The sequence below is a fragment of the Neolamprologus brichardi genome, chromosome 23 (genome assembly GCF_056152115.1).
Source record: "Neolamprologus brichardi isolate AB-2024 chromosome 23, ASM5615211v1, whole genome shotgun sequence".
Taxonomy (NCBI): domain Eukaryota; kingdom Metazoa; phylum Chordata; class Actinopteri; order Cichliformes; family Cichlidae; genus Neolamprologus; species Neolamprologus brichardi.
In genome coordinates this window covers 6,455,600-6,480,323 of record NC_142125.1, presented here as the reverse complement: position 1 = coordinate 6,480,323, position 24,724 = coordinate 6,455,600, and the positions used below count along the sequence as shown (strand labels likewise).

At 39.1% G+C, this 24,724-nt stretch overlaps 2 protein-coding genes across 5 annotated transcripts; both read left to right on the top strand.

Annotated features, from left to right (window-relative positions):
* The first annotated feature begins 606 nt into the window (after nucleotides 1-606).
* Nucleotides 607-5,776, top strand: LOC148095984 (cytochrome P450 2J2-like). 2 transcript variants are annotated; one of them, XM_087836627.1, is made up of 9 exons: nucleotides 607-919; nucleotides 2,411-2,573; nucleotides 2,796-2,900; nucleotides 3,111-3,271; nucleotides 3,632-3,808; nucleotides 3,885-4,020; nucleotides 4,438-4,625; nucleotides 4,811-4,952; nucleotides 5,202-5,776. In XM_087836627.1, exons 1-9 carry the CDS (start codon nucleotides 719-721, stop codon nucleotides 5,375-5,377), a joined length of 1,449 nt encoding a protein of 482 aa, XP_087692753.1. In that variant the 5' UTR covers nucleotides 607-718; the 3' UTR covers nucleotides 5,378-5,776. The 2 variants fall into 2 exon arrangements, with proteins under 2 accessions (XP_087692753.1, XP_087692752.1); XM_087836626.1 differs by having other exon boundaries at nucleotides 2,770-2,919.
* A 2,509-nt stretch (nucleotides 5,777-8,285) lies between these two features.
* LOC148095983 (cytochrome P450 2J2-like) lies at nucleotides 8,286-15,992 on the top strand. 3 transcript variants are annotated; one of them, XM_087836624.1, is made up of 9 exons: nucleotides 8,286-8,565; nucleotides 9,512-9,648; nucleotides 9,814-9,944; nucleotides 10,067-10,227; nucleotides 11,427-11,603; nucleotides 11,706-11,844; nucleotides 12,436-12,623; nucleotides 14,325-14,466; nucleotides 14,619-15,992. In XM_087836624.1, the coding sequence occupies exons 1-9, from the start codon at nucleotides 8,365-8,367 to the stop codon at nucleotides 14,792-14,794; spliced, it is 1,452 nt and encodes a 483-aa protein (XP_087692750.1). In that variant the 5' UTR covers nucleotides 8,286-8,364; the 3' UTR covers nucleotides 14,795-15,992. The 3 variants fall into 3 exon arrangements, with proteins under 3 accessions (XP_087692750.1, XP_087692749.1, XP_087692748.1); XM_087836623.1 differs by having other exon boundaries at nucleotides 9,512-9,674; nucleotides 9,814-9,963; nucleotides 11,427-11,501; XM_087836622.1 differs by having other exon boundaries at nucleotides 9,512-9,674; nucleotides 9,814-9,963.
* Nucleotides 15,993-24,724: the final 8,732 nt, after the last annotated feature.

The following is a 24,724-nucleotide window of genomic DNA, read 5'->3' as shown; positions in this document are numbered from 1 at the left end:
TTTTATTATGAACTTGTATTATCGACACTATCACTGACAGATTGTATTCACACTACCTCAACTGTTAAATAAAGTTATGTGGTAACATCTGGACTAATGTGATTATGTTTAAAGAAAATATTTTAATCATAATTTTAAAGCCTTTGGGTTGGAGTCGTTGCTGGTTGTGGTTCAGTGCTAGCTTCTTTAAACTTTCTTATGGATTTGTTTGGCAAGTGAAAGGTTGTTGGTTCAGTTTGAGCCAGAGACAGAAATCCCCTTAAGGGACACTTAAGAAAGAACATCTGATGTTAAATGCTCTTAAATTAAACGTGGAGCTTCTAATGTGGTGACCCTTTATGACAAGAGAGTAGATAAGAGTAGCTTAATCGCACTCAGCTGCGGTCCTGCGGACCAAAACAACCACACCGAGACTCTTTGGAGAAGGTGGCGTCGGTCCGGTTCTAAACAAACGTGATCCGAACCATCTACCTGGTGTACCCTGCAAATGTGTGTACGCTTTCCAGAAGCCGGCCAGGCTTTACATTCACAACTGTCACTTGAGACTGGCGGGGCTGAGATAGATTTTGGTCACCCGACCGGATATCGCTAGCTCCGGGACGTCGGGCTAGCGATTTTGCGAGCCCTGACTGATACATCTGACCAGCTGACTAAACGTTCTCACGTGGTTTGTCTTGTTCAACAGGGAAGCTACAGGTCGGTACAAACAAACGCAGACATGAAGACATTAAACAGTGTCCTCGGGTTGGAGTGGATAGACGTCAGCAGCATTTTGTTATTCCTGTGTGTTTTTCTGCTCCTGAGTGACTTTTTGAAGAACAGAGTGCCGAGAAATTTTCCTCCTGGACCCTGGGCACTTCCTTTCATCGGTAATCTTCATCGCATCAGACCTGACAGATTTCACCTGCAATTCGCAGAGGTATGACCTATTTTCACAATTTATTTTCAAACGGTTAGAATTTCACATTAGTTTTACATGACCTCCGTGTCTCTAGCTCAGAGACAAAAGGCTCTAAAACCCAAACCGCAGCCAAGTGAGCCCTCGTGTGTGAAGTGAAAGTCAAGTTAGCTGCACTGCCAGCTTCCCACAATGTTGTTGCACTTTTCTTACACAATTCGTACACTACACATTGAAAATAACAAGCACAGGAAGCTGGTGTGGAACTTTGTTGAGTGGTCCGGATGGAATCACCTCCTCCATCTGAATGTCTGTAAGACAAATGAGATAGTAGCTGACTTCTGATGGAAAACACTGGGTCTATACCCATCAGCGTCATGGTTGTGGAGGTCGAAACGGACAGATACAGGCACTTTAGAATTCACCTGAATGACAGATTGGACTGGAGGACCAGCAGTGATGCTTTGTTGATGCTTTGTACAAGTAGGGACAGCAGCCATGCCAGAGATGCCAAAAGGAAGAACAAATTAATTGCAAAGCTGGAAGAACTGCTCAGCATTTGGAGGTGTTTCAGTCAGCGAGGGTTAGAGGTCACTGAACAAACTGCTCTCCATGATGGACAGCCCATCACACCTGCTCCATCCACACTTGTGAAGCAGGAGAGCGCCTTATCCCTCAAACTGATTCAACGTCTCAGCCATGAAGAGCCCTCAAGGAAATCATTCCTATTGTTCTCTCTGCAAAACTGTACAATAACCCTTCATTATATGACAGGCTGAGGTGGCAATTCAGCCATTTGATGCATGTTACTGCGGCTCATTAGTGAATGAACATGGTGCAATAAAAGTACTTTTAGAAGTACAATTTTCCAAACACTTACATTTATTCAAATTTACTTGGGTAGGGTTAAGATTTGCTACTTCAGCATTCAGTCAAGTTCTATAGAGTCTTGTGAATGACCTACTAATGTTCTTCAGGTGTTTGCAGCAGGGACACATTTAAAAGTTTCAGGGCACCGGCCCTCAAGGACTGGAACTTGACACCCCTGCTTTAGAGAGAGGGAGAGAACAACAATCTTTCCCAAACAAAGATTTATTATTATTATTAAATATTTACTAAAGTGCAAATAATGGACTTTATCCTATGTTCCTTTTATTCCCTGTCATTTTGCAGGTTAAAATGACCTGGTTTGGGCCTTTAGCATCCTGGCATTTTAATTTCAGAACTGTAACATAAAAGTTGAATTGTAGATGCCTGTCAACCACCTAGCAGTCACTTGGCAACAATGAGAAAGAAAAATTCAATTTTAACAGGAAGAAATCTCCTGAGGAACCAGGCTCAGGGAGGGGCAACCATGTACCTCAAACAGCTGGGGGTGAGGGCAGGGAGACAGGACAAAAACACACTGTGCAAAAGTCTGATTTAATTGATAACTAATTATTAAATGCAAAGTGGTGTATAAATACACAGTTTTCATACTTACAACAACACCTGTCCACTCTCTGTGTTCAGTTTGCAGAGGAATATGGAAAGATTTTCAGCCTTCGACTCTTTGGCGGAAGACTTGTGGTGCTTAATGGCTACAAACTTTTGAGAGATGTGCTGGTCCAACAAGGAGAAGACTTCATAGATCGTCCCACGTTACCCTCATTTGAAAACTTACTTGGGAATAATGGTAGGTTTTTTTGTTCAAAAGAATCTCCCTTATAATACATGCAGCATCAGAACTGCCAAAATAGGGATATTAAGATGTTCTAATTAGTTTCTATTACCTGTGTGCGTGTGCGTGTGCGCGCGCGTGTGTGTGTGTGTGTGTGTGTGTGTGTGCGTGTGTGTGTGTGTGTGTGTGCGCGTGCGTGTGTGTTTCAAAGGTCTTCTGATGTCAAATGGGTATCAGTGGAAGCAGCAAAGGAGATTTACTCTTCATACACTCAGAAACTTTGGTCTGGGCAAGAAGACCCTGGAGTTATCCATCCAGCAGGAGTGCCAGTATCTCACAGAAGCTTTTGCAGATCACCAAGGCATAAAAAATATCACACATTTTTTCACAAATTTTTCTGTTTGATACGTATGCATCATTTTGTGTTTCTTCCAACTTTCCAACAGACACATATGCATTAAAGCATTAGTGTAATTATCAGACATCGCGAAACATCATTACTCTTGCAGAGCTGAAACAAGCCTTATTCACATTATACTCTTTATTTTACAGGAAAGCCTTTTAATGCCCAGTCACTGTTAAACAACGCCGTGTCAAACATCATCTGCTGTTTGGTATTTGGGGATCGATTTGAGTACACTGATGAGCAGTATCAGTCTATTCTTAGTGACTTCATTGAGATGGAACGCCTACAGGGAACCATAGGGACACAGGTAAACCCCTTTTAATCACGTGTCAAGAATACATAAAAATTACAAACATCTCCTTATTGAATCAAATGTGTTGATCAGCGCCTCTAGAAATAATTTTGCTACTCAGGAGCCATATTTGGAAATTGTATTAATCATTATCTAGATTAGAAAAGGTTTGTTGGCTTTGCTCCAAAATAAGGTTTTGAAAAGTTTTATTTTTCCCTGGATGTTAGATTTCTATAACCATCTTAGGAGCCGTGGAATTCCCCAACACATGTTAATTCAGGGTCCTTTGAGTACCATAGAGAAATACACAGGTGGAAATGTCACAATTGTTACCGGACCATCATATGATTTGGTAACTGTCTTCCTGTTCTGTAGATGTACAACACAATGCCCTGGCTGGTGAAGTGGCTGCCTGGACCTCATCAGAAGATATTAACTTTAACGAAACGCGTAACTGATTTTATTAAAACGAAAATCAGAGAACACATAGAAAACTTTAACCCTGCATCACCGAGAGATTACATCGATGCCTTTCTCATAGAAATGGGAGATGTAAGTGGTGTGCTGTGTTTTCTTTTTGCACTTCAAATGAAATATGTCAACAGTCATTTATTCCCGTCTCTGCTAGGAGGGCAGTGATTCAGTTTTTGATCACAGCAGTTTAAGTGCGTGCACTATGGACCTGTTTATTGCTGGAAGTGAAACTACTACCACTACTTTGAACTGGGGACTACTTTACATGATCTGCTACAGTGACATACAAGGTGTGCATAATATCCACCGTGCCTGCGTTTGCTGTAATCATCTTGCTATCACATATTTATTGTTAGTGGTATTAGGATTTTTTTTCCAGCCATCTTTGCAGCATAGTTTTGAATTTTCTAAGTTTTAAAAATTTATTTTAAATTTATCAGTTTCAGTTATCACTTAGTTTATTTTCTGTTAATTTAAAATGAGTAGAACTTGTAAGGGAACAGGAAGACCAGAATCAGGATGGCAATGTCAAAACCATGTGTGAAGGTATTTGAGTGATTGTCCTGTAGACTCCTCATACTTGCTTTCTTAACAAAGACAATTTTTTACTTTTCTGAGTTTTTTCTTGATAGCTTTAAAAGCACACAGTCGTTTCAGTTAGTTTACTTTATTTATTTTTAAACTTGTTTCCCGTTTTCACTCCACAGAGAGAGTCCAGGCTGAGATCGATGCTGTGATCGGTTCATCCAGACAGCCGTCTATGGCTGACAGAGAAAACATGCCCTATACTGATGCGGTCATCCATGAGATCCAGAGAGTGGGCAACATTATCCCCTTGAATCTGGCTCACAGTGCAATCAAGGACACCAAAATTGATAAGTACACAATCCCAAAGGTACACAATCTGCAACAAGTGTTTGTGCCTTTTTTTTCCTAGTAAGATTTTCTGGCTTATTCTTGAATTAAAAACCTCTAGGCAAAAAGCAAACAGACAAAGAAACAAACAAGGAAAAAACTGTTGAAACAAACTGATTATCACGTCCTTTCTAAGTGATCCGTTTTTGTGTCATACTTCTTCAGGGAGCTATAATCCTGGCTTCACTTGACTCGGTCCTACATGATGAGTCAATGTGGGAAACTCCACGCTCTTTCAACCCCGAACACTTTCTGGACCAGGATGGTAAATTTCGCAAGAGAGATGCTTTCCTTCCATTTTCTGCAGGTTGGTTGGAAGTTAAAACCTCTTGTTCTATTCTAAAAAGAGCTAAATGAAACCCAGTACTGTCTTTCCTTGTAATCGTCTTGCCACCACAATGTCTTTATTTGCCCAAGCAATTTTTTACGTATCGTTGGTTGGTAGGCCATAGGTGTTCACTGTAACCTTAGTTTGTTCCAGAGGTGCACTAATAATATGTGGTACGATTTAATATTTTATAAATTATCTGAATAACGCTGTCTTATGCATTCTCAGGTAAGCGTGCGTGTATTGGGGAACAGCTGGTCAGGATGGAGTTATTCCTGTTCTTTACCTCCCTCCTTCAGAGGTTTTCATTCTCTGCACCTGCTGGAGAGCAGCCCAGTCTGGAGTTCCAGCTGGGAGCCGTACGCTGTCCCAAACCTTACCGCCTCTGTGCTGTACCACGTTAAACCATGAACCACAAACTGATGCAGTTTAGTTTTTGTTCCTGTACTCCAGTAGACCTTTTTGATAAACCTTTACAATATAAATCTATTCTACTCTAACAGAAATTACTAAAAATGTTAAACCACCAAAAAACTGAGATTAGTTCATCCTTTTTTTTCTGACATTAAGGCAAGTGAAAGGATTGAGTCTCTGTTCTGGTTAACGATTTCAGAGATACCTGCCTGGTTCATTGCTTTTACAAGTAAAGTGGATTCTGTCCCTTTTAAGGACAATCAAAGTAATCTGTTAGAAAACTTTCCACTGTATTTGAAGGCTTACAGAATCATTTCTTCTAAATTGTTACTTTACCTGAAATGAATGTTAATTCTGAACAATTACCATTAAAAAAATTTCAAGCTTGACTTTTCATTTCTCTTTACACCATTAACACCCAGTCAAAGGTTTTTGTTTTACCTGAAGTGTGTTTGAAGTTAGAGATAGAAAACGACAAGTAAGAGAAAATGAGAAAATCTAGGGTGGCAAGAGTAGAGAGAGCATTGAAATCCTTTTAGAAATACTTCTAAAACTAATAATTTGAAATGTGAAAATAGATGAGCAGCAGGTGTGCCATGATGGTTGCAATACCAAAAAAGTATAGAATACATGGTATGAAGGACTTGATTTGGATCATGACTTCCTTGTTGTGGGGAGAGTGTTTGGACTGCAACTGGGCATCCAAACCTCTGTACCTCTGGGGTATTGTTTCTCTTTTAGTTCAATTTACAATACTTTAACTCTCCTTTAAGAATCTGGAGTTCTGTTGTCCTCTTTGTTAAGATCCTCTTGCAAAAGCTGTCCAGAAAGGAGCTTGGTCTGGAAGATACTGCACTACTGTCAGCTTTGCAGGAAATGGATAAACTGGTCACAGGAACTGGAGCACTTCTAGGTTGCCAGGTGCTTAAATCCTTCTGACATTGCTCACAAGAGCACAGTTACTTCATGTAAGTAAAGTAGACTATGGCACACTGACCTTATTCATATATAGCTGGGCTCCTTGCTTATAAATGTGGGCCAATATTGTAAAAACCTCAGCATAAATAAGCATCACTGTCAATTTAGTCCAATCTTGCTCTATCAGGCTTAGGCGACTTATTAAGTTCAGCTCAGGGTTATCCAAAGGAATCTAGCTATGTGCCGTGCCATGCCATGCTTATAATTCCTCTTTGTTTGATCAATGCAATTTGTTATACATTTGCATGAACCAAACGAACTACAGCTGGTCCAAAATGTGGCTGCCAGAAAAAAGAATTCCACAATTTATGACATAAATATTCACATATATACTATGTAATCATATATACTCGCGTACACTATATATATACCTACACTGGAGTGTTTTATATAACAGAATCATTGTGATAACCATCTAACCTACATGTTTAAATCACAAGACCCACATATTTAGGTCAAATATTATCTACAATTACATTAATGAAGTGTGTGCCACTTGTTGTATGAGGACATACTGTTTCAAATGTAGTAATTAGGATCAATAAGTAACCTTTGATTGTGTTATGGCCAATGGTGATAAGTCCAAAGAAAGGGTTAAATAAACTCAGCTCTGCTAAGATGCACCTGGGAGGCTATCTGCCCGTCTTCGCTGTCAGAAGGTGATGCATCACCCATCTTTAACCAATATAGTAAACAAACTTGGCCTGGCTGAGAGTGGACCTGGGACTCTTTTTGCCCGTCTCCGTTGACGAAGGCTGAGAAAAACCCTTCCTTAATGGATATAGTAGCATACCCCTGGCAGTAAACCCCACGAAGTTGTCAGGAGGATTAATTGTTTTCGCTCTGCAGTTGCTTTGATATCTGTAGTTTTGCGGACTTTTGGACTCACTCTCCCTCAAAACTGTCAAAGTCTATTATGCTAACACAAGTGTGTCACTAGCGATCACGTAGCACATCATTATATACCAGCTAGTCTAACTTCAGTAACCCTACAAACATCACTACTGTTTAGCTTGCTGTCTTCCTCAATGTTCGTAGTGATAGCAGAGCTGTATATCTTAATTCTTTTCAGAAATCCCTGTCAGAACCTGGTATATTATGTTTAGGTGGAAACTAGCGAGCTAACTCCCTGCTAACTTCTAAATTTTATTAATCCTGTTTTCATGGATGCCTGGATGTTAAACTTAATTGTTACCTGTTAGAGCAGCCACACTGATTAAAGATGAAAGAATTTAGACAGTTTGTAACTCAGCAGTAATGTAATGCCACAGTGTTTGTTTGATTTTGGGACCTGAAGCGGAGTTTGGGCCCGGAAACGGCTAATGAAGTCAGACTTAAAACCAGATTGGATCTAAAAAGCTAGACCTCCACATCATTGGTGTAATAAAGTTATCATATTGGCTTCAAAATTTGCAACCAGACTTCTTTTTTTCTTTCCTCGTGTTCTACTTACATGAGTCAACCATGTTTTTTTTAGAATTAAACATGCATAATTGTTAGCTTGGTAGTTCATATTCAGGCTTGCTTGGAAGCTATATCATTGTTTTATTCTGCCAGTTAATAATGCAGCACTCAATAGTTTGGCCTCTCCATCATTATGAAATGGTATAAAGTTACTGGACACTGTTTACATATCTACATATACATGTCTTTGTTCGCTTTTCTTTAGGAGGTGGGTTGGCTGTGCTGGTGGGTTATTCTTTGTTTTAGGCAGGAAATAATTGTTTTTCCCTCACAATGTCAATCACCGATATTACTGAGACAGTAATCAGTACTTCATACATAATTTTATGTGTAGCCTTTTTGCATGTAATAATGTCCTATGTGTAAAAAAACTGAAAATAACACCACCATTATCAGCTTTTATTTTGAAGGCTAGTCTTAGCTTCACCTTTGTATTTTAAGGAAGTCCACCCATTTATCTGATCGCACTTCGTTTCTTGGTAGCATCACAGTTAAAACCCTGCAGTAATCCAGCATGCGACATTAAGAACTTTCAATGGAGACATTATACAGTGTTCTTGGCTTTGAGTGGATAGATGGAAGGAGCATTTTAATATTTCTCTGTGTTTTCCTGCTGTTGTCTGATATTTGGAAGTACAGAGTGCCGAAAAACTTCCCACCTGGACCGTGGGCTCTCCCGTTTCTCGGTGACATTCATCGCATCAGGCCTGACAGAATACACCTGCAGTTCAGAGAGGTACACATGTTTACTATTAAGGGAATAGTGTTTTAATTTTAATATCTTTCTTTTCTTTCTTTTTTCCTTAAAAGTACTTTAAGTTGTTAGTACTGCAGTAAAAATCAGATAAGGGTAGCTTTACTTTAATTACAAAAATGTTATATAGGAATAGGTAATAGATAATAGTATAACTTGTGCTTATTTTACAATATAATACTACAATATATTTCTAGCTAATTTTCTCTTTCTCTCAATAAAACTTTCTATAAAAATTTAACACATCGTGGGGTCAACCTGCAAAAAGGCAGATGCGAAATGAAAAAATGACATTCGAGGTCAAATTTGACAAGATATTTAAATGCAAATGCATTTGCATAGCAACAAAAACAATAAATAACAATAAATGTTATAATTGAGCTGTCATGTTTACAAACAAAATGCTGGCATGCATGGATATAAATGCTACCAAAAACATAACCTCCTCTGAAGAGTTAATAATAAAATATCCAAGAATTAAAGGAGCATCTTTTTTCAATGGCCATTACTTATCCTCAGTGGAAGAATATTTGTAATATGGATGTAATAGTTAGTAAAAGGACCTTCTGCCTGTTTAAAGTACTACAGAACAAGTTCAGAGAAGTTGCCATTTAAAACTCTGGCAATCATTAACTCAGTGAACTTTATCTGCAGTTGCCTTTATTCACACAAGAGAGAAGGTTTGTTATTTGAGTTTGGTTTATGGAGACCACATCAAGAGGGTTCAGTCAGAGCTGCATTTTCGGTTACTTAAATTCTCTTTTTAAATATTTTCTCATGTGTTTGCAGTTTGGGTTCTTGTTAAGAGATATAATATTAATGAGGCAACATTGCTGCAATCTTATAGTATATGCAGTAAAGATGTAGAAGCAGTATTAATTCTCTGAGTACTGTTGAACCACAACATCTGCCTGCTGTCTTTGTTCAGTTTGCAAAGAAATATGGAAACATTTTCACCATCAGACTCTTTGGTGGAAGAACCGTGGTCATTAATAGCTACAAGTTTGTGAAAGAAGCCCTGGTCCAGCAAGGAGACGACTTCATAGATCGACCCACCGTACCACTGTTTGAAGATTTATTTGGGAATGAAGGTTCTGTTTTTCTCTTTTTTATTAAAAAATATATATAGTTAGTGTTTAATACAATGAACAACATAATTGAGACACCAAATCAGGGGTGTAAGGTAGTGTTTCTTATTCAATCTATTATTGTGTATTTGTGTGTTCAAAGGTCTTCTGTTGTCAAATGGGTATCAGTGGAAGCAGCAAAGGAGATTTACTCTTCATACACTCAGAAACTTTGGTCTGGGCAGGAAGACTCTGGAGTTATACGTCCAGCAAGAGTGCCAGTATCTCTCAGAGGCTTTCACAGAACACCAAGGCAAAAAACATCTTAGTGACATGATTGGCACCATTCAATAGAGTGTGCTTGCTTTGTTATGACACTGGGTACTTGTCCCCATATTTTCTGTCTTTATTTGCAGGAAAGCCCTTTAATGTCCAGCTACTGATAAATAATGCTGTGTCGAATATCATCTGCTGTTTGGTCTTTGGGAGTCGATTTGAGTACACTGACCGGCAGTACCAGTCTATTCTTCATAATTTCAATGAAATTATGCGCTTACAGGGAAGCATATCGATACAGGTGAATCTCCTTCCACCATCCTACATTATCCAGTAATCATATTACATCACAATTTATATAAAATGCAAAAGTCACATTTAAGCAACCACAGTCTCCCTACAGGGTTTCTAATGACAAGGAGCAAAAACAAAGACTGATTTAAAACACACCAAAGGGCAGAGAGGAGGAAGCCAAGTCCTGGCAGATGCAAAGCCCACAGATATAAACAAAATGTCAGACATTTAGAGATTTCTCCAGATACAGACAGACAAACTGGTGGTAGCTAACCAACCGGACATTGTAGTGGAAGACAAGCAGAAGCAGCAGACGCCCGTAGTGATAGACATAGTGATACCGAATGACAGCAACATCAGGAAGAAATAACACAAGAAGCTGCAGAAGCAACAAGGGCTCAGAGAAGATGTGGAGGGTGAAGGTAACGGTAATCCCAGTGGTAATCAGAGCACTAGGTGCTCCCAAACTAGGCGAATGGCTCCAGCAGATCCCAGGAACAACATCAGAGATCTCTGTCCAGAAGAGCGCAGTAGTAGGAACAGCTAAGATACTGCGCAGGACCCTCAAAACTCCCAGGTCTCTGGTAGAGGACCCGAGCTTGAAGGACAGACCACCTGTAGGGGTGGGGGGAATTTTTATAGACATATATATGCTTCTGCTTGTCTTCCACTACAATGTGCGGTTGGTTAGCTACCACCAGTTTGTCTGTCTGTATCTGGAGAAATCTCTGAATGTCTGTCTATTATGAGACCTGAGTAACTGCATCTCTTTCTATTACATTTTCTTCATGATGAATAACAATAAAGGATCCTTGATCCCAATAGACATCATATTTATATACGTGTGTTTACAAGTAATATTTGTACCTAAGTAGATTTTTTTTATAACAATCAGCTTATAACGGGTAATATGTGAAGCCAAGTGTCTTCAAGTGCTTTTTGAAGCATTATCTAAATCAACTTAAATTTCAGTGAACACTGGGGAATATGAACTTGATCTCTCTCATTAAAACAAAAAACAAAATAAATGTTTGCTGACATTGCCCTCAAATATTTTTCTCTTGGTAATTATATTTCTACCATCAGCTTTGCCATTGTGGAATTCCTGTTAGAAGTGTGTTAGATTTCAATTCAGAATTCTTTGAATGCACAGCATGATATGTCCAGTCATGAAAAGATGGTTTCATCTGGCTTCCTGTTCTGTAGATGTACAACATAATTCCCTGGCTGATGAAGTGGCTACCTGGACCTCATAAGACAATGTTCACTCTGACACAGGAGGTAAGGGACTTTATAGAAATCAGGATCAGAGAACACAAAGAAACCCTTGACCCAGCGTCACCGAGAGACTATATTGATGCCTTTCTTATAGAAATGGCAAAGGTGAGTGTTGTGTTTGATCTCCATCATGTTTGTTCATTTTGGTGTTGTAATGCAACCTGAAATATAAGATATTTTAATTTCTGTTGTTTGGACCGTTGATAGAACGAGGGCAAAGATTCAAGTTTTTCTCTCAGTAACTTACACGCTTGCACCATGGACCTGTTTTTTGGTGGAACTGAAACTACTACCACTACTTTACGTTGGGGGTTGCTTTACATGATCTACTACCCTGATATACAAGGTGCGTGTGTAATACCCAACAGTACTGTGTATTTTGTCACGTCAGTCTTGTACTGTGAGAAAAAGCATGCAGGTTGTGTTAGTCATCCACATAATACACAAAACAGAGTTTATGATAGTCTCATCATTTTGGGGGCATTTTTTAGCATGTTTTGATTTCTAGTTGGGATTCAGTTAGTTTCCAGAGTAGATCCTGGCATTATTTAGCAGAAAACAGGAAGACCACATATGTGGTCATGAAGCTGACAATATAAAATCAATATGCGAAGATAGCCAATTGACATTCATATAGACTTTCCACCTTTCAATAAACATATGTTTGAATGTTTCGTAGCTTGTTGCGTTGACAAATATTAACAAATTCGCAAATACTAAGACTGAAAATATATTTCCTGTTTATGTTTCTAATTATGTTTGATCTGAAGTTAATAATTCAGTATTGGTAGTAACTGTTTTTTTTTAAATATGTTTTTATTTTTACATTAATAACCTGAAATTGTTTCTCACAGTCAATTTTAATTTTTCATTTACTTTTAGATAAATATAATAACCTTGATACAGACTCTGATTGTATCCTGTTTTCACTGTGCAGAGAGAGTACAAGCTGAGATTGATGCTGTGGTTGGTTCGTCCAGACAGCCCTCTATGAGTGACCGAGAAAACATGCCCTATACTGATGCTGTCATTCATGAGATTCAGAGAATGGCCAACATCTTTCCTCTCAATGTGCTTCATATGACAAACAAGGAAACTACAGTGGATAAATACACAATCCCAAAGGTACACAAACCATAATACTTTCTGGCAGTTTCGCTGTAGAATAAAGTATTCCTTGTCTACCAATTTAGCAACTTGAGGCTGACTTGAAAAGTCAATCCAGATGTTACACTTAAAATAACCAATGAAGCAGCTTTAAAAAGCACATTTAAAGCCTGGTATAAAAATAGTTCTGATATCTGTGGGTAGTGTAACACTCACTATCAACTGTACTCTCTTGATGTATGATCAATCATCCAGGTAAGTAAATCCCAAAAGGTAGATTCTGTTCATCTGAACGTTTCTCCCACTGAAAAAACTACGTCAAGATGAACAGAATCAACTTTTTGCTATCAACTGAACTGTGTGTTAATGCTTTTACGATTTAAAGTTAGGAATGTGGTAAATTTAGATAGGCATGTAAGTAAATTTAAGTAAAGTTTTGCTAGGCAAGATTGATCCACTCCATTATACTACATGGACCCGGAAAGTAAAGTGTATTTGTGATGTAAGATGGTGAAAATATTCTTCTTCCTCAAAATTATCCAGATATTATGCAGTCCTTAAAATGACTTATGTAATGCTTAAATAATTCACAGTACCGTGCCTGTTTAGACTTCTCAACAATATATGGTAACTTCTGACTCCTAAAAAGTGACATGGCAGCAGCCAAAATGCTAACCCGTCAAAATGCAGAGTTTTGTAACTACACAGTGGCTGAGTCCATTTTTAGTCTGTGGTTATGTGTAGAATAAATACATGAGGTCCAAAAATAGATCTCTGTGGCACACCTGTGCTAATGGATTACATTAGTATTACATCAGGGCTCTGTATTACAGTGATTCCTGGCTACACATAATGATACTCTTATGGCCCTGCATAGACTGCCTTTTGCCCTGCGACAGGTAGAGTAGATGTCAAATCATACGACCACTATTTTATCAAAACAGCAATGACTTAGCATGGTTTCTCTCTAGTTTCTCTGAAATACTGTATGTAATGAAAATGCAACTTCAAATCAAATAAAAAGGTCAACTTCATTACTGTTCTCATATTAACTCAAAACAATAACTGAAAGTGAGAAATTAATGTGAATAGACACAAGAATATACACTTGTAAAAATGTGAAATTTTGAGAAAACAGATACATTTTTTAACACCTACAATTAAAGGTTATAACATCTAAAACTTGTCCCTGGTTCTTAATTAACAGGCATTATACACTTTGTAGTTTGACACAATTGCATACTAAAAAGCTCTTTTGGACATTTTGACAATGTTACGTTGCCTTTTTCCATCAGCTCACCTTCTGTTATATGGCAAATTAAACCAATATACTTGAATAACAATTTTTAATTTTTTTAATTTCTTTCAATTTTAGTAGTGGGGTAGGTGGCAGAGCAGGTCAGCCACTAATCAGAAGATCAGTGGTTCGATCCCACGCTGCCTCCTGGCTGCATGGCAAATATCCTTGGGCAAGATACTAACCCCATGTTTGCCTACTGGTGGTGGTCAGAGGGCCCGGTGGCGCCAGTGTCCGGCAGCCTCGCCTCTGTCAGTGCACCCCAGGGCAGCTGTGGCTACAACGTAGCTTGCCATTGCCAGTGTGTGAATGTGTGTGTGAATGGGTGGATGACTGAATGTAGTGTAAAGTGCTTTGGGGTCCTTAAGGACTGAGTAAAGCGCTATACAAATGCAGGCCATTTACCAGTATTTTTTGTGCAGGGCACCATGATCGTGGCTACCCTGGACTCAGTCCTACATGATGAGTCAGTGTGGGAAACTCCACACTCTTTCAACCCTCAACACTTTCTGGACAAGGATGGTAAATTTCGCAAGAGAGATGCTTTCCTTCCATTTTCTGCAGGTTTGTTGTACATTAAAGCCTCTTGTACTGTTTTAGCCAAGACAAAATGGCATGCATCCTTGGTTTGTTGCAGAAGTGTAGTAAACTCTATGATATAGTGAATATCTTGTAAATTTTTTGAATAAAACTCATGTCTTATTGTTTATTCTCAGGCAAGCGTGTGTGTCCTGGAGAACAGCTGGCCAGGATGGAGTTGTTTTTGTTTTTCACCTCCCTCCTTCAGAGGTTTTCTCTTTCGCCACCTGCTGGAGAGCAGCCCAGTCTGGAGTTCCAGCTGGGAGCCGCACGCTGTCCCAAATCTTACCGCCTCTGTGCTGTACCGCGTTAAACCATCAACTATGACAAAACTGAAATTGTCTGATACTCAGTTTGATGAATCAATGTCCTCCATCATATTTGTCATATGAAGCATTATCTATACCTGCTAAATTCTTCTCACCATGGAGACCTTTTAAAAGAACCATTCCATCCACTGTATTCAACAAATAAAAGTATAAAGGTTTACAATATTAAATTACAACTTTTTAAGAGATCACATTCCACTGCATATGCATGATAATCGCTGTCATAAGCAAACATTTACAAGGACTTCAGTAAAGTTTTGACAATAAGATAAATACAGCAGGACAAAAAAAACAGTATTCTGTTTTTAACGTTTAAGAGTAGTACTGCAGAGATATTTACATGGGATTCAAACTTTAATTTACTAAGTTTAATCTACACTTGAGTCAGTGTCTACATTGAAAACAAAAGCCCACCATATCTTGGTGGATTTGCTTGTATGTTTAGGATCAATAACCTATTTCAGTTCAATTATCCAAAAGATGATTTCACATAATCTTTAAGTACTCTATGAAACAATGCTTATTTGATTCAGTGTTTTGAAGTTGATCAGTGCTTGAGGCAGGAATGCAACTCTATAATTTTGCACCACTGTGCTTGATGATTACTCTTAGATTCTGTCTTTGTGTTGCACAAAACCACTCGCTGTGGTTAGTCAGTTTTGTTGGCACTGACGGACCCTCATGAAACAGTGGCCTCCTGGTTAATGAAGCTAACACTCGTCAATGATGTGTTTAAAGTATTTTAAGATTCTGGAAATATATCAGAATAGTAAAAAAAAAATCTGTTTGCTTTGATGGTATTTTGAAGGTGTTCTGCTTAACATGGTAATCCTCATCTTGACTTTCCTAATTTCTTTAAAAGAACATAAGAAATCAGTTGTTATTCTACAGTAGACTCTCTATGATATAACCTAATGGGCGGGTTGATTACCAACAATCTTATGTCACTAAACAAGAAGGCCCTTTTAAATTCTCAAACTATTTTGAAAAGTATATAGGTTTATGTTTATTTGGATATCAGAGGAATGCAGGCAAACCAGGTGGTGACAGGGTGATCTTAATAACCATAATAATTTATTTCAGTTGGTGTGAGTGTTTTTATTGTTCATACCACTGCTTGTTATAAAATACACAATGTCATAAATAAATTGATTTTCTGCATGCACTTGCCTTTTTCATTATGAGCTTGTGTCACTGGTGTCAACTTTAGTATTTACCTTGGCAGAGGGCAGTAATACAATGAATGACTGGACTGACAGCTGTCACTAACAGCTTGTAATCTCCCTACCCCAACTGTTAAATAATGTAAGGCAAGGCAAGGCAAGGCAAGTTTATTTGTATAGCACAATTCAACAACAAGGTGATTCAAAGTGCTTTACAGAGACATTAGAAACAAAAACAAATAAAAAGCATGATTTAAAATTGATTAAAACAAGCAAACAAAACAGTATATAAAATCAAAACAGATCAAATCAGAACAGTAGATAAAATCAGTAGTTAAAATGTAAGTTTTGAAATCTAAGCTTAAGTGCAGATTTGGTGATTTATTCAAATGCAGCTGAGAACAGGTGAGTCTTCAACCTGGATTTAAATAAACTGAGTGTTTCAGCATATCTGAGGCTTTCTGGGAGTTTGTTCCAGATATAAGGAGCATAAAAGCTGAATGCGGCTTCTCCGTGTCTGGTTCTGACTCTGGGAACTGATAAAAGACCGGATCCAGATGACCTGAGGGATCTGGAAGGTTCATACTGGGTCAGGAGGTCACTGATGTATTTTGGTCCTAAACCATTCAGAGCTTTATGGACCAGCATCAGAACTTTAAAGTCTATCCTCTGACGGACAGGCTGCCAGTGTAAAGACCTCAGAGCTGGACTGATGTGGTCCACTTTTTTGGTCTTAGTGAGGACTCGAGCAGCAGAGTTCTGAATGAGCTGTAGTTGTCTGACTGATTTTTTAGGTAGACCTGTAAAGATGCTGTTACAGTAATCAAGCCTACTAAAGATGAATGCATGGACTAGTTTTTCCAGGTCCTGTTGAGACATCAGATCTTTTATCCTTGATATATTCTTGAGGTGATAGTAAGCTGATTTTGTTATTGTCTTGATGTGTTTTTCTAAGTTTAGGTCTGCATCCATCACTACACCCAAATTTCTCACCTGGTTTGTGGTTTTTAGGTGTATAGACTGAAGAATGTAGAGGAACTCCCCCAGAAAATTTCTTTCTTTACAAATCAGCTGGGTTGTTTAATTTGATTAATGCTTTTTCACATCCTTCACTGCTGATTGAAACAAAAATCAGTGACAAATAAATTACAATAAGTACAGGAAACACGTGACACGCGAAACAAACAGAGAATGTATCATTTTCAGATGTATGATCGATTAATATAACATAAAGGAAAATCATAAAAACTGTTAGATAAAGCTTATTAAAGCTATACATGTTAATAATTTCTGTATATGTGATGATGTGACATGCAACGTTTCCTTTACACTGGGCCATCAGTTAACAAGGAAACATTGCGCACACACACACACACACACACACACACACACACACACACACACACACACACACACACACACACACACACACACACACACACACACACACACACACACACACACACACACACACACACACACACACACACACACGCTACGATCATCGTAATAAGATACTTGTTGTAGTGGCAATTCCTTTGTTTGACAAATCAAACATCCCACAATCAAAAAGTCCACAAGCCACTGCTGCACTGACAGACTATTTTGTACGCAGGCAAAAGAAGTCCATGGTCCAAACTTGAAAGTTGCGTTTTGATGGTTTATTTATCCAGTTTGGCAATAACAAGATCCAATTTTTTTGTTACCTCCTGCTGCTTCTCCTGCTCTGGTAAAAAAAACCATAGGCCCACCCCAGTGCATGCTGGTCCTATACCAGTTGCTTTATTTATAGAAAACAAAATGGCCCTACAGCTCTACCTGACTAATTTAACAAATTAACATCAAACAAACTTTGAAACAAAATATTAACCAACAAATAACTTAAAAATAAACCCCAAAATATAAGTAAACTAACAACAAACTTTAACTAATTTCAAAATAAGAAAAAATAAGAACAAATAGCTCCAACACTCCGGCCCCTAATTGTGCATACAATCACAATTACTTTAAAGTCCCAAAAGGAGGAGCTATTCCCTTAAGCAGGTCCTTAATCTTTGCTAATGATCTTCTTCACGATGAGGCTTCCAGTAGCAAAAGAAGTTTTGTCACTGGCCTTTCCAAAACACTGGTCTTTGTTTGTAGTCTCACAGAACGCACCAAGCCTTTTGCATCCTGGTTTACACTTAAGACTTTCGCCATCATCCACGATCCTCTTGGTGCTGTAGCGTCTGCAATTAAAACTACATCTCCAGGTATAAGACATCTTTTAGTCCTCATCCATTTTTGTCTTTCTTGCATCAGAGGTAGGTACTCAGAAAGCCATCTCTTCCAGAACAACTCTGCCATGTACTGTACCTGTTTCCACCTTTTCCTGACATACACATCACTTGGATCAAACAGTCCTGGTGGTAAAACTGGTTTATTTTTCAGCAACAACAAGTGATTGGGTGTCAGTGCTTCAAGATCATTTGAGTCATCTGAAACTCTAGTAATGGGTCTGTCGTTCAATATAGCTTCAACCTCACAGAAGACTGTTTGGAGTCCTTCATCATCCAAAACTTGCTCTTTGAGAACTGAGGCTAAAATACTCTTTATTGAACGAATGAGGCGCTCCCACACACCGCCTTGGTGAGAAGCTGCTGGGATGTTAAAGTTCCATTTCATGCCATCCTGAACAAAAGCCTTTTGAATTTTAGCATGGTCCAGCTCAGTCAAACTTTCTTTCAACTCTCGATTCGCCCCAACAAAATTTGTAGCATTATCAGATCTGATGGTCGAAACTGGGCCTCGTCTACAGATGAACCTCCGCACAGCATTTATACAGGAGTCTGTATCAAGTGTACATGCAATCTCCAGATGTACTGCACGACTGGTGAAACAAGTAAAAAGAACTCCATACCTTTTAAGGAGACTTCGTCCTCTTTTAACACTTATAGGTCCAAAATAGTCCACTCCAACATTTGTGAATGGAGCTGTGTCTGGCAGGACTCTCTCTTCAGGCAGATCCGCCATCTTTTGTTCAACAAACTTTCCTCTGTTGCGTCTACACGTGATACAATGAGAGATGATTTTCCTGGCAGCAGAATTTGCATTCAATATCCAGTATTTTTGTCTTAGTTTTGACAGCATGTGTGCTCTTCCTGCATGTCCCAACCTTTGATGGATATGGCGTAAAATCAGTGTTGACACATGCATATCTTTTGTCAAAATTGCAGGATGCTTTACTTCCATAGGCATGGCTGCTTTATTCAATCGGCCACCCACTCTGAGGATTCCTGCATCCAACACTGGATCAAGTTTGTAAAGACAACTTCCCTTGGAGACTCCTTTGAGGCCATTGCTGATTAAAGCCATTTCAGTTTTAAATTTCTGTTGTTGTGCATATTGAATAATAGCTTGTTCTGCCTTTGCTAAATCTTCTGAAGTCAGATTTCCTTTCTTCAAAGTGGTCTTAAATCTTTCCATTCTTATCTCCACTTCTTTCTGACTTTCCAGAACATTCTTATTCAAACCTGCAGCAAGCAACTCTATCCTCTTCTGCGCCAGCAACACCAAGGCCTCTTTCAGCTTTAAAAGCCAGGCTACCGAGATTTTAAGTTTTGCCCAAGACGAGAAGTAATGGATAAGATGGTTGGTAGGATTTTGTAATTCCTTCACAATGACATTCATTGTCAGGTCCCTTTTGACCTCTGGGTCATCTGCAGAAATTACACTGTACTCCACATCCAGTTTAGGCCATTCCCTTTCTGACTTGTAGAGAAATTCTGGCCCTTTTATCCATCTTCTACATTTGAGGAAATCCCCAGCACTCATGCCTCTGGATGCATCATCTGCAGGATTCTCCTTGGAAGAAACATATCTCCACTGATTCACATCTGTTGCTTCTCGAATGACAGCAATTCTGTTTGCAACAAAAGTATTGAATCTTCTGGTTTCATTGGAGATGTATTTCAGTACTGTTGTACTATCAGTCCAAAAAACTGATTTTTCCAACCTTATCTGCAGCTCTTTTTGCAGAAGCATATTCACTCGAACTGCAAGAACTGCAGCCGTCAATTCCAGCCTGGGAATTGTAGTTTGCTTGAGAGGAGCAACTCTAGCCTTCCCCAGGATAAAAGCAACATACGTGATGTTATTCTTTTCCAACTTTAAATATGACACGGTTCCATAACCATCTTGACTTGCATCAGAAAAATGATGAAGTTGTGCCTTATCTGGTCTTCCAAAGCAACTTGGTTTAATGCAACATTCCACTTTGAACTTTGAAATCAGCTGGAGATCCTCCAGCCAATCACGCAACCGCTGGGAAAGTGAGTGGGGAATAACTTCATCCCACTTCAAATTTTGTCGGCAAAGCTCTTGTAGCAACAGTTTAGCTGGCATACTGAAGGGAGACAAGATTCCCAAAGGATCATACAGTGAGCTGACCACAGACAAAATGCCCCTTCTGGTTGTTGGACGGTCCTGCAGGGAGGTTCTGAACTGGAACTTGTCTGTTTCTATGCACCACTGTAAACCCAGTGCTCTCTCAACTGGAAGTTGATCTGTGTCCAAATCCAGAGCCTTAATTTCCTTCGCTCTTCTTTCCTCTGGGATTGACATGAGCACTGCGTGACTGTTGCTGATCCATTTTGAAAGCTTAAATCCTCCTTTAGCGCAGATATCTGTCAGCCTTTTCACCATGTGCACTGCCTCCTCTTCTGAAGCAACAGATTTCAAACAATCATCCACATAAAAGTTTCTTTTGACTGTATCAACCACTTCAGCTGAAAACTGTTGTGCATTGTCATCTGCAGTTCTCTGTAGAGCATAATTTGCACAGCTTGGCGAAGATACTGCTCCAAACAAATGCACCTTCATCCGGTATTCCTGTGCAGACCTTGTAGTGTCGCCATGTTGCCACCACAGGAAACGGAGAAAGTTGACGTGTTTTTCTGAGACGTGAACTTGGTGAAACATGGAATCAATGTCTGCCATTAATGCAACAGGCTCTTGTCTAAATCTGATCAGAACTCCAACCAGCGAGCTTGTGAGATCAGGTCCCTGTAGAAGCTGGCTGTTCAATGATGCTCCTTTATAAGTTGTTCCACAGTCAAATACAACTCTTAACTTGCCCTTTGTGGGATGATACACTCCGTGATGAGGGATGTACCACACCTTTCCATCGTCTTTGTGCAACTCATCTGCAGACACAAGCTCGGCATATCCTTGTTCAAGCATGTTGTTTACACATTCAGTGTATTCATCCTTATAATGAGCATCCTTTTCAAATCTCCGTCTGAGACTCTGGAGACGCTGCTCCGCGACACAGAGGTTATTTGGCAAGCTGGGACCTTCTCTCCTGAAAGGCAAATCAATGTGATAATGATTTCCAATAAGTTTTATTGAACTACTAACAATATCCATGAAACACATATCCTCTCTGGACATTTCAGTCTGCTCCTCTGAGGATCTTTCATTAAAATCATGATTGTACTGTTTAACCAACATTTCTTCAAGACGCTCAACAGAAATCCTATTGGTTGTTACAGCAGTGTGGTTGTTTTTATTTCCACTGTTACTTCCAGTGCGCAGGGGACCATTTATGACCCAGCCAACTTTGGTTTTTACAGCATAAGGTCCACCCTCCACACTGTTTATCACCTTCCATGGCTCTAAAACATTGGAAGCATCAGTGCCTATCAGTAGCTCCACCTCTGCATCAATGTTGTGAAGTTTAACAGGTTTAAGATGAGGCCACTGATCAATGTCACCTTGCTGGGGAATATTGACTGTAGAAACTGGCATGGTCTTTTGAGTCAAAACATCTGGCAACAGCATGAAATCATTTGCTTCCAAACCAGACAGAACTTGTGCACTAACAATCCTATCTTGACTCATTGTTCTCAAAAGGATATTGGTCTTTTTACCTTTTAGATTCAGTCTTTTTGCCAGGGTTTCTGTACAGAATGTACCGGAACTTCCAGAATCCAAAAATGCATAGGTTTGCACGATTTTATTGCTCTTTTGGCTCTTAACTTGAACTGGAACTATAGGAAAAACTGCATCAACTTCATGACCGGCCCCAATATGCCCACATGTCTGAGTGGTTGCAGTTGACAAGTTGACATTAGAGCTTGTCATCTGTTGAGTTTGTTCTGAGGGTGCACCTGGATCTTTTCGCTCTATATGAAGAACCCCTGGGTGCTTTTGGTGACACACATTGCAGTCCAAACGACTCCTACAGTCTTTGCTTGTGTGACCAACTTTTAAACAACCAAAACAAATTCCCCTTTCCTTGATAAAAGTCAACTTATCCCGATGCATTTTAGCTTTAAACTGCTTACAATTCTCTAGTAAATGATTGCTGTGTGAACAAAACAAACAACTGTGCAGAACAGTGGGATTTGTTCTGCTTCCAGTTGATTGAGCTTTGACTCCTGGAACTGTACTGACATTAGTGGCAAAACTACTTCCCGTTTTTCTTTGCTTGGTGGAACTTGAAACTTTAAAGCTGCTTCCAGATTGCGAGTCTTGGATGTTGCCAAACACTGGATCTGATGCTACTTTCACCTGTTTTATTATGAAGGCAACCAGATCAGTGAACACTGCTCTGTGACCATTTTGTTCCTGCAGTTCATAGGCAACAACTCTCCATTTTTCCCTCAATTTGTATGGAAGTTTCATAACAATCATTCTCATATTTGAGGGCAAATCCAACTCCTTCATATAAACAACTTGCTGTGTTAGATTCGAACATCCTTGAAGAAAAAGAGAGAATGACTGTAGACCTTTCACATCCTCACTTTTAATAGGTGCCCAGGTCACAATCCACTCCATATATGCAGAGGCAATTTTATTTTCGTTCCCAAAATGTTCTTCAAGAAGATATTTGGCTGTGGAATAGCCCTGCTCAGGAGGTAAATGCTGACAACTATGCACCAAGTCTTTAGGCTGCCCCCTAGTGAACTGCTCTAAAAAATGCAAACAGTCGCCCCAGTTGTCAGTTTTAGCTTCCACTCCATTTTCAAAGGCATTCATAAATGATCTATACTGTAAAGGGTCTCCATCAAACATAGGGATATTTCTGGCTGGGAGGACAGAAGATAAATTTTGTTTTACAAGCAAAGTAGTGATGTCATTTTGTTTTTGCATAATATTGACAATCTCCTTCGTGCAATTCTCAGTCAAAGTAGGAGACTGAGGCTGTGTTTGCTGCGTCACTTGAGCTGAATCATCCACCTGATGTTGGTTTTGACTTTGTCTAGGTATGATTACTTGTGATTCAGATGCAGAATTTGTACCAGAGTAATCTCTTTTTGCCGGAACAAATGTATCAGCACAAGGATTTAAACTAGGCGCTTCTTGTACGTGCCCTCTTTCAAAATAAGAGTTCATTCCATCAGAACGCTCAGAGCTACAAACTGAGTTTATTTTTAAGACACGAAGCTTTGCATTGGTTGCTGCCAGCTCTGTTTCCAAGGATAATTTCTCCTTTTCTTTTCTCAATTTTTCCTCTTGCGCTTCAATAGAATTGCTTTTTCTTTAATGCAGCGAGTCGCTCCATGAGCGCTGCTTTGTCAGCCGCAGCTTTAATGCGTGCGGAAGAAGTTGATGACATTCGACTTTGCTGTGACAAGGTTTTTGAAGGTGGCTTTACACTTGAGATATTAGAGACACTGTCTTCAGGATTTATTTTATCCAAACTTTCAACATTAAGATCATTAAGAGCAGTATTGCTTTGTTCAGTATACGGCTCGCCTGCTTCCTGCAACCAAACCTTTACTTTGTCCATAAAAACAGAGAATGCTGTCACCTTAGACTGAAAATGTGCGCTTTTCCTTTTCACTTCATCTTCTGGCAGTGGCAAACTTAAAAAGGATTCTTGCAAAGCATTTGCATCTTGATAGCATTTAATAAACTTCCCGAATTCAGAAGACACTTCCTTAACGTTCTCATGTGAAGTCATTAAAGCGGAAATTTTCCCCATGTACTTAGATGCTTGCTTACACATTGAACTCCGCTTTTCTTGGCATGTCTTTATTTACAAATCCAAACCTTTTGGTGTAAATTTGATGCTTCTTTTCTCTGCTTGCATCTGAGTGTCATCCTCTTGTTTACTCTTAATATCCGACATTTTTATTGTCCTCTTGGATTATTTCAAACATTATAAAGATGCACAGCACACTGAGAATCCATAGCATCGGGAACAAACATGACATCCATTTACCTGCTGATTGCAGCGTACAAACATTTCCACAGAGGGCGTTGGCATGTTTCAATTAGCGATCTAATTATGCACCAATTTAGTACATCAAAACTCAGTTCATCAGTCTTTGTAGTGAAATAATGTCTTTAAACTCCAATAGCTTCACCGTTTTCCTTTACGGCTTAAAACAATATTATCACTCACCAGTTTTGATGAACGACTGACATGTTGATCCAGGCCTCAACATCAAATCTGTCGGGAGTACTCACAGATGATCCAGTAAGGCTTTTATTCGAGTTCGACGGTGATCCTTGAAAACCATATATCCAACATATCCATTAATGAAGGATTATTCCTTTGTCCACGGGCGGGTTTTTTTACTTTATGTAGTGGCAATTCCTTTGTTTGACAAATCAAACATCCCACAATCAAAAAGTCCACAAGCCACTGCTGCACTGAGAGACTATTTTGTACGCAGGCAAAAGAAGTCCATTGTCCAAACTTGAAAGTTGCGTTTTGATGGTTTATTTATCCAGTTTGGCAAGCAATAACAAGATCCAATG

Bases quoted from the DNA above. Each gene is read 5' to 3' on its own strand.
- LOC148095984 (XM_087836626.1), top strand. From the start codon at position 719: ATGAAGACATTAAACAGTGTCCTCGGGTTGGAGTGGATAGACGTCAGC. The intron at 3,809-3,884 runs GTAAGTGGTGTG...CGTCTCTGCTAG, and splicing joins TTCTCATAGAAATGGGAGAT to GAGGGCAGTGATTCAGTTTT. The intron at 4,021-4,437 runs GTGTGCATAATA...TTCACTCCACAG, and splicing joins CTGCTACAGTGACATACAAG to AGAGAGTCCAGGCTGAGATC.
- LOC148095983 (XM_087836622.1), top strand. From the start codon at position 8,365: ATGGAGACATTATACAGTGTTCTTGGCTTTGAGTGGATAGATGGAAGG. The intron at 10,228-11,426 runs GTGAATCTCCTT...CCTGTTCTGTAG, and splicing joins AGGGAAGCATATCGATACAG to ATGTACAACATAATTCCCTG. The intron at 11,845-12,435 runs GTGCGTGTGTAA...TTCACTGTGCAG, and splicing joins CTACTACCCTGATATACAAG to AGAGAGTACAAGCTGAGATT.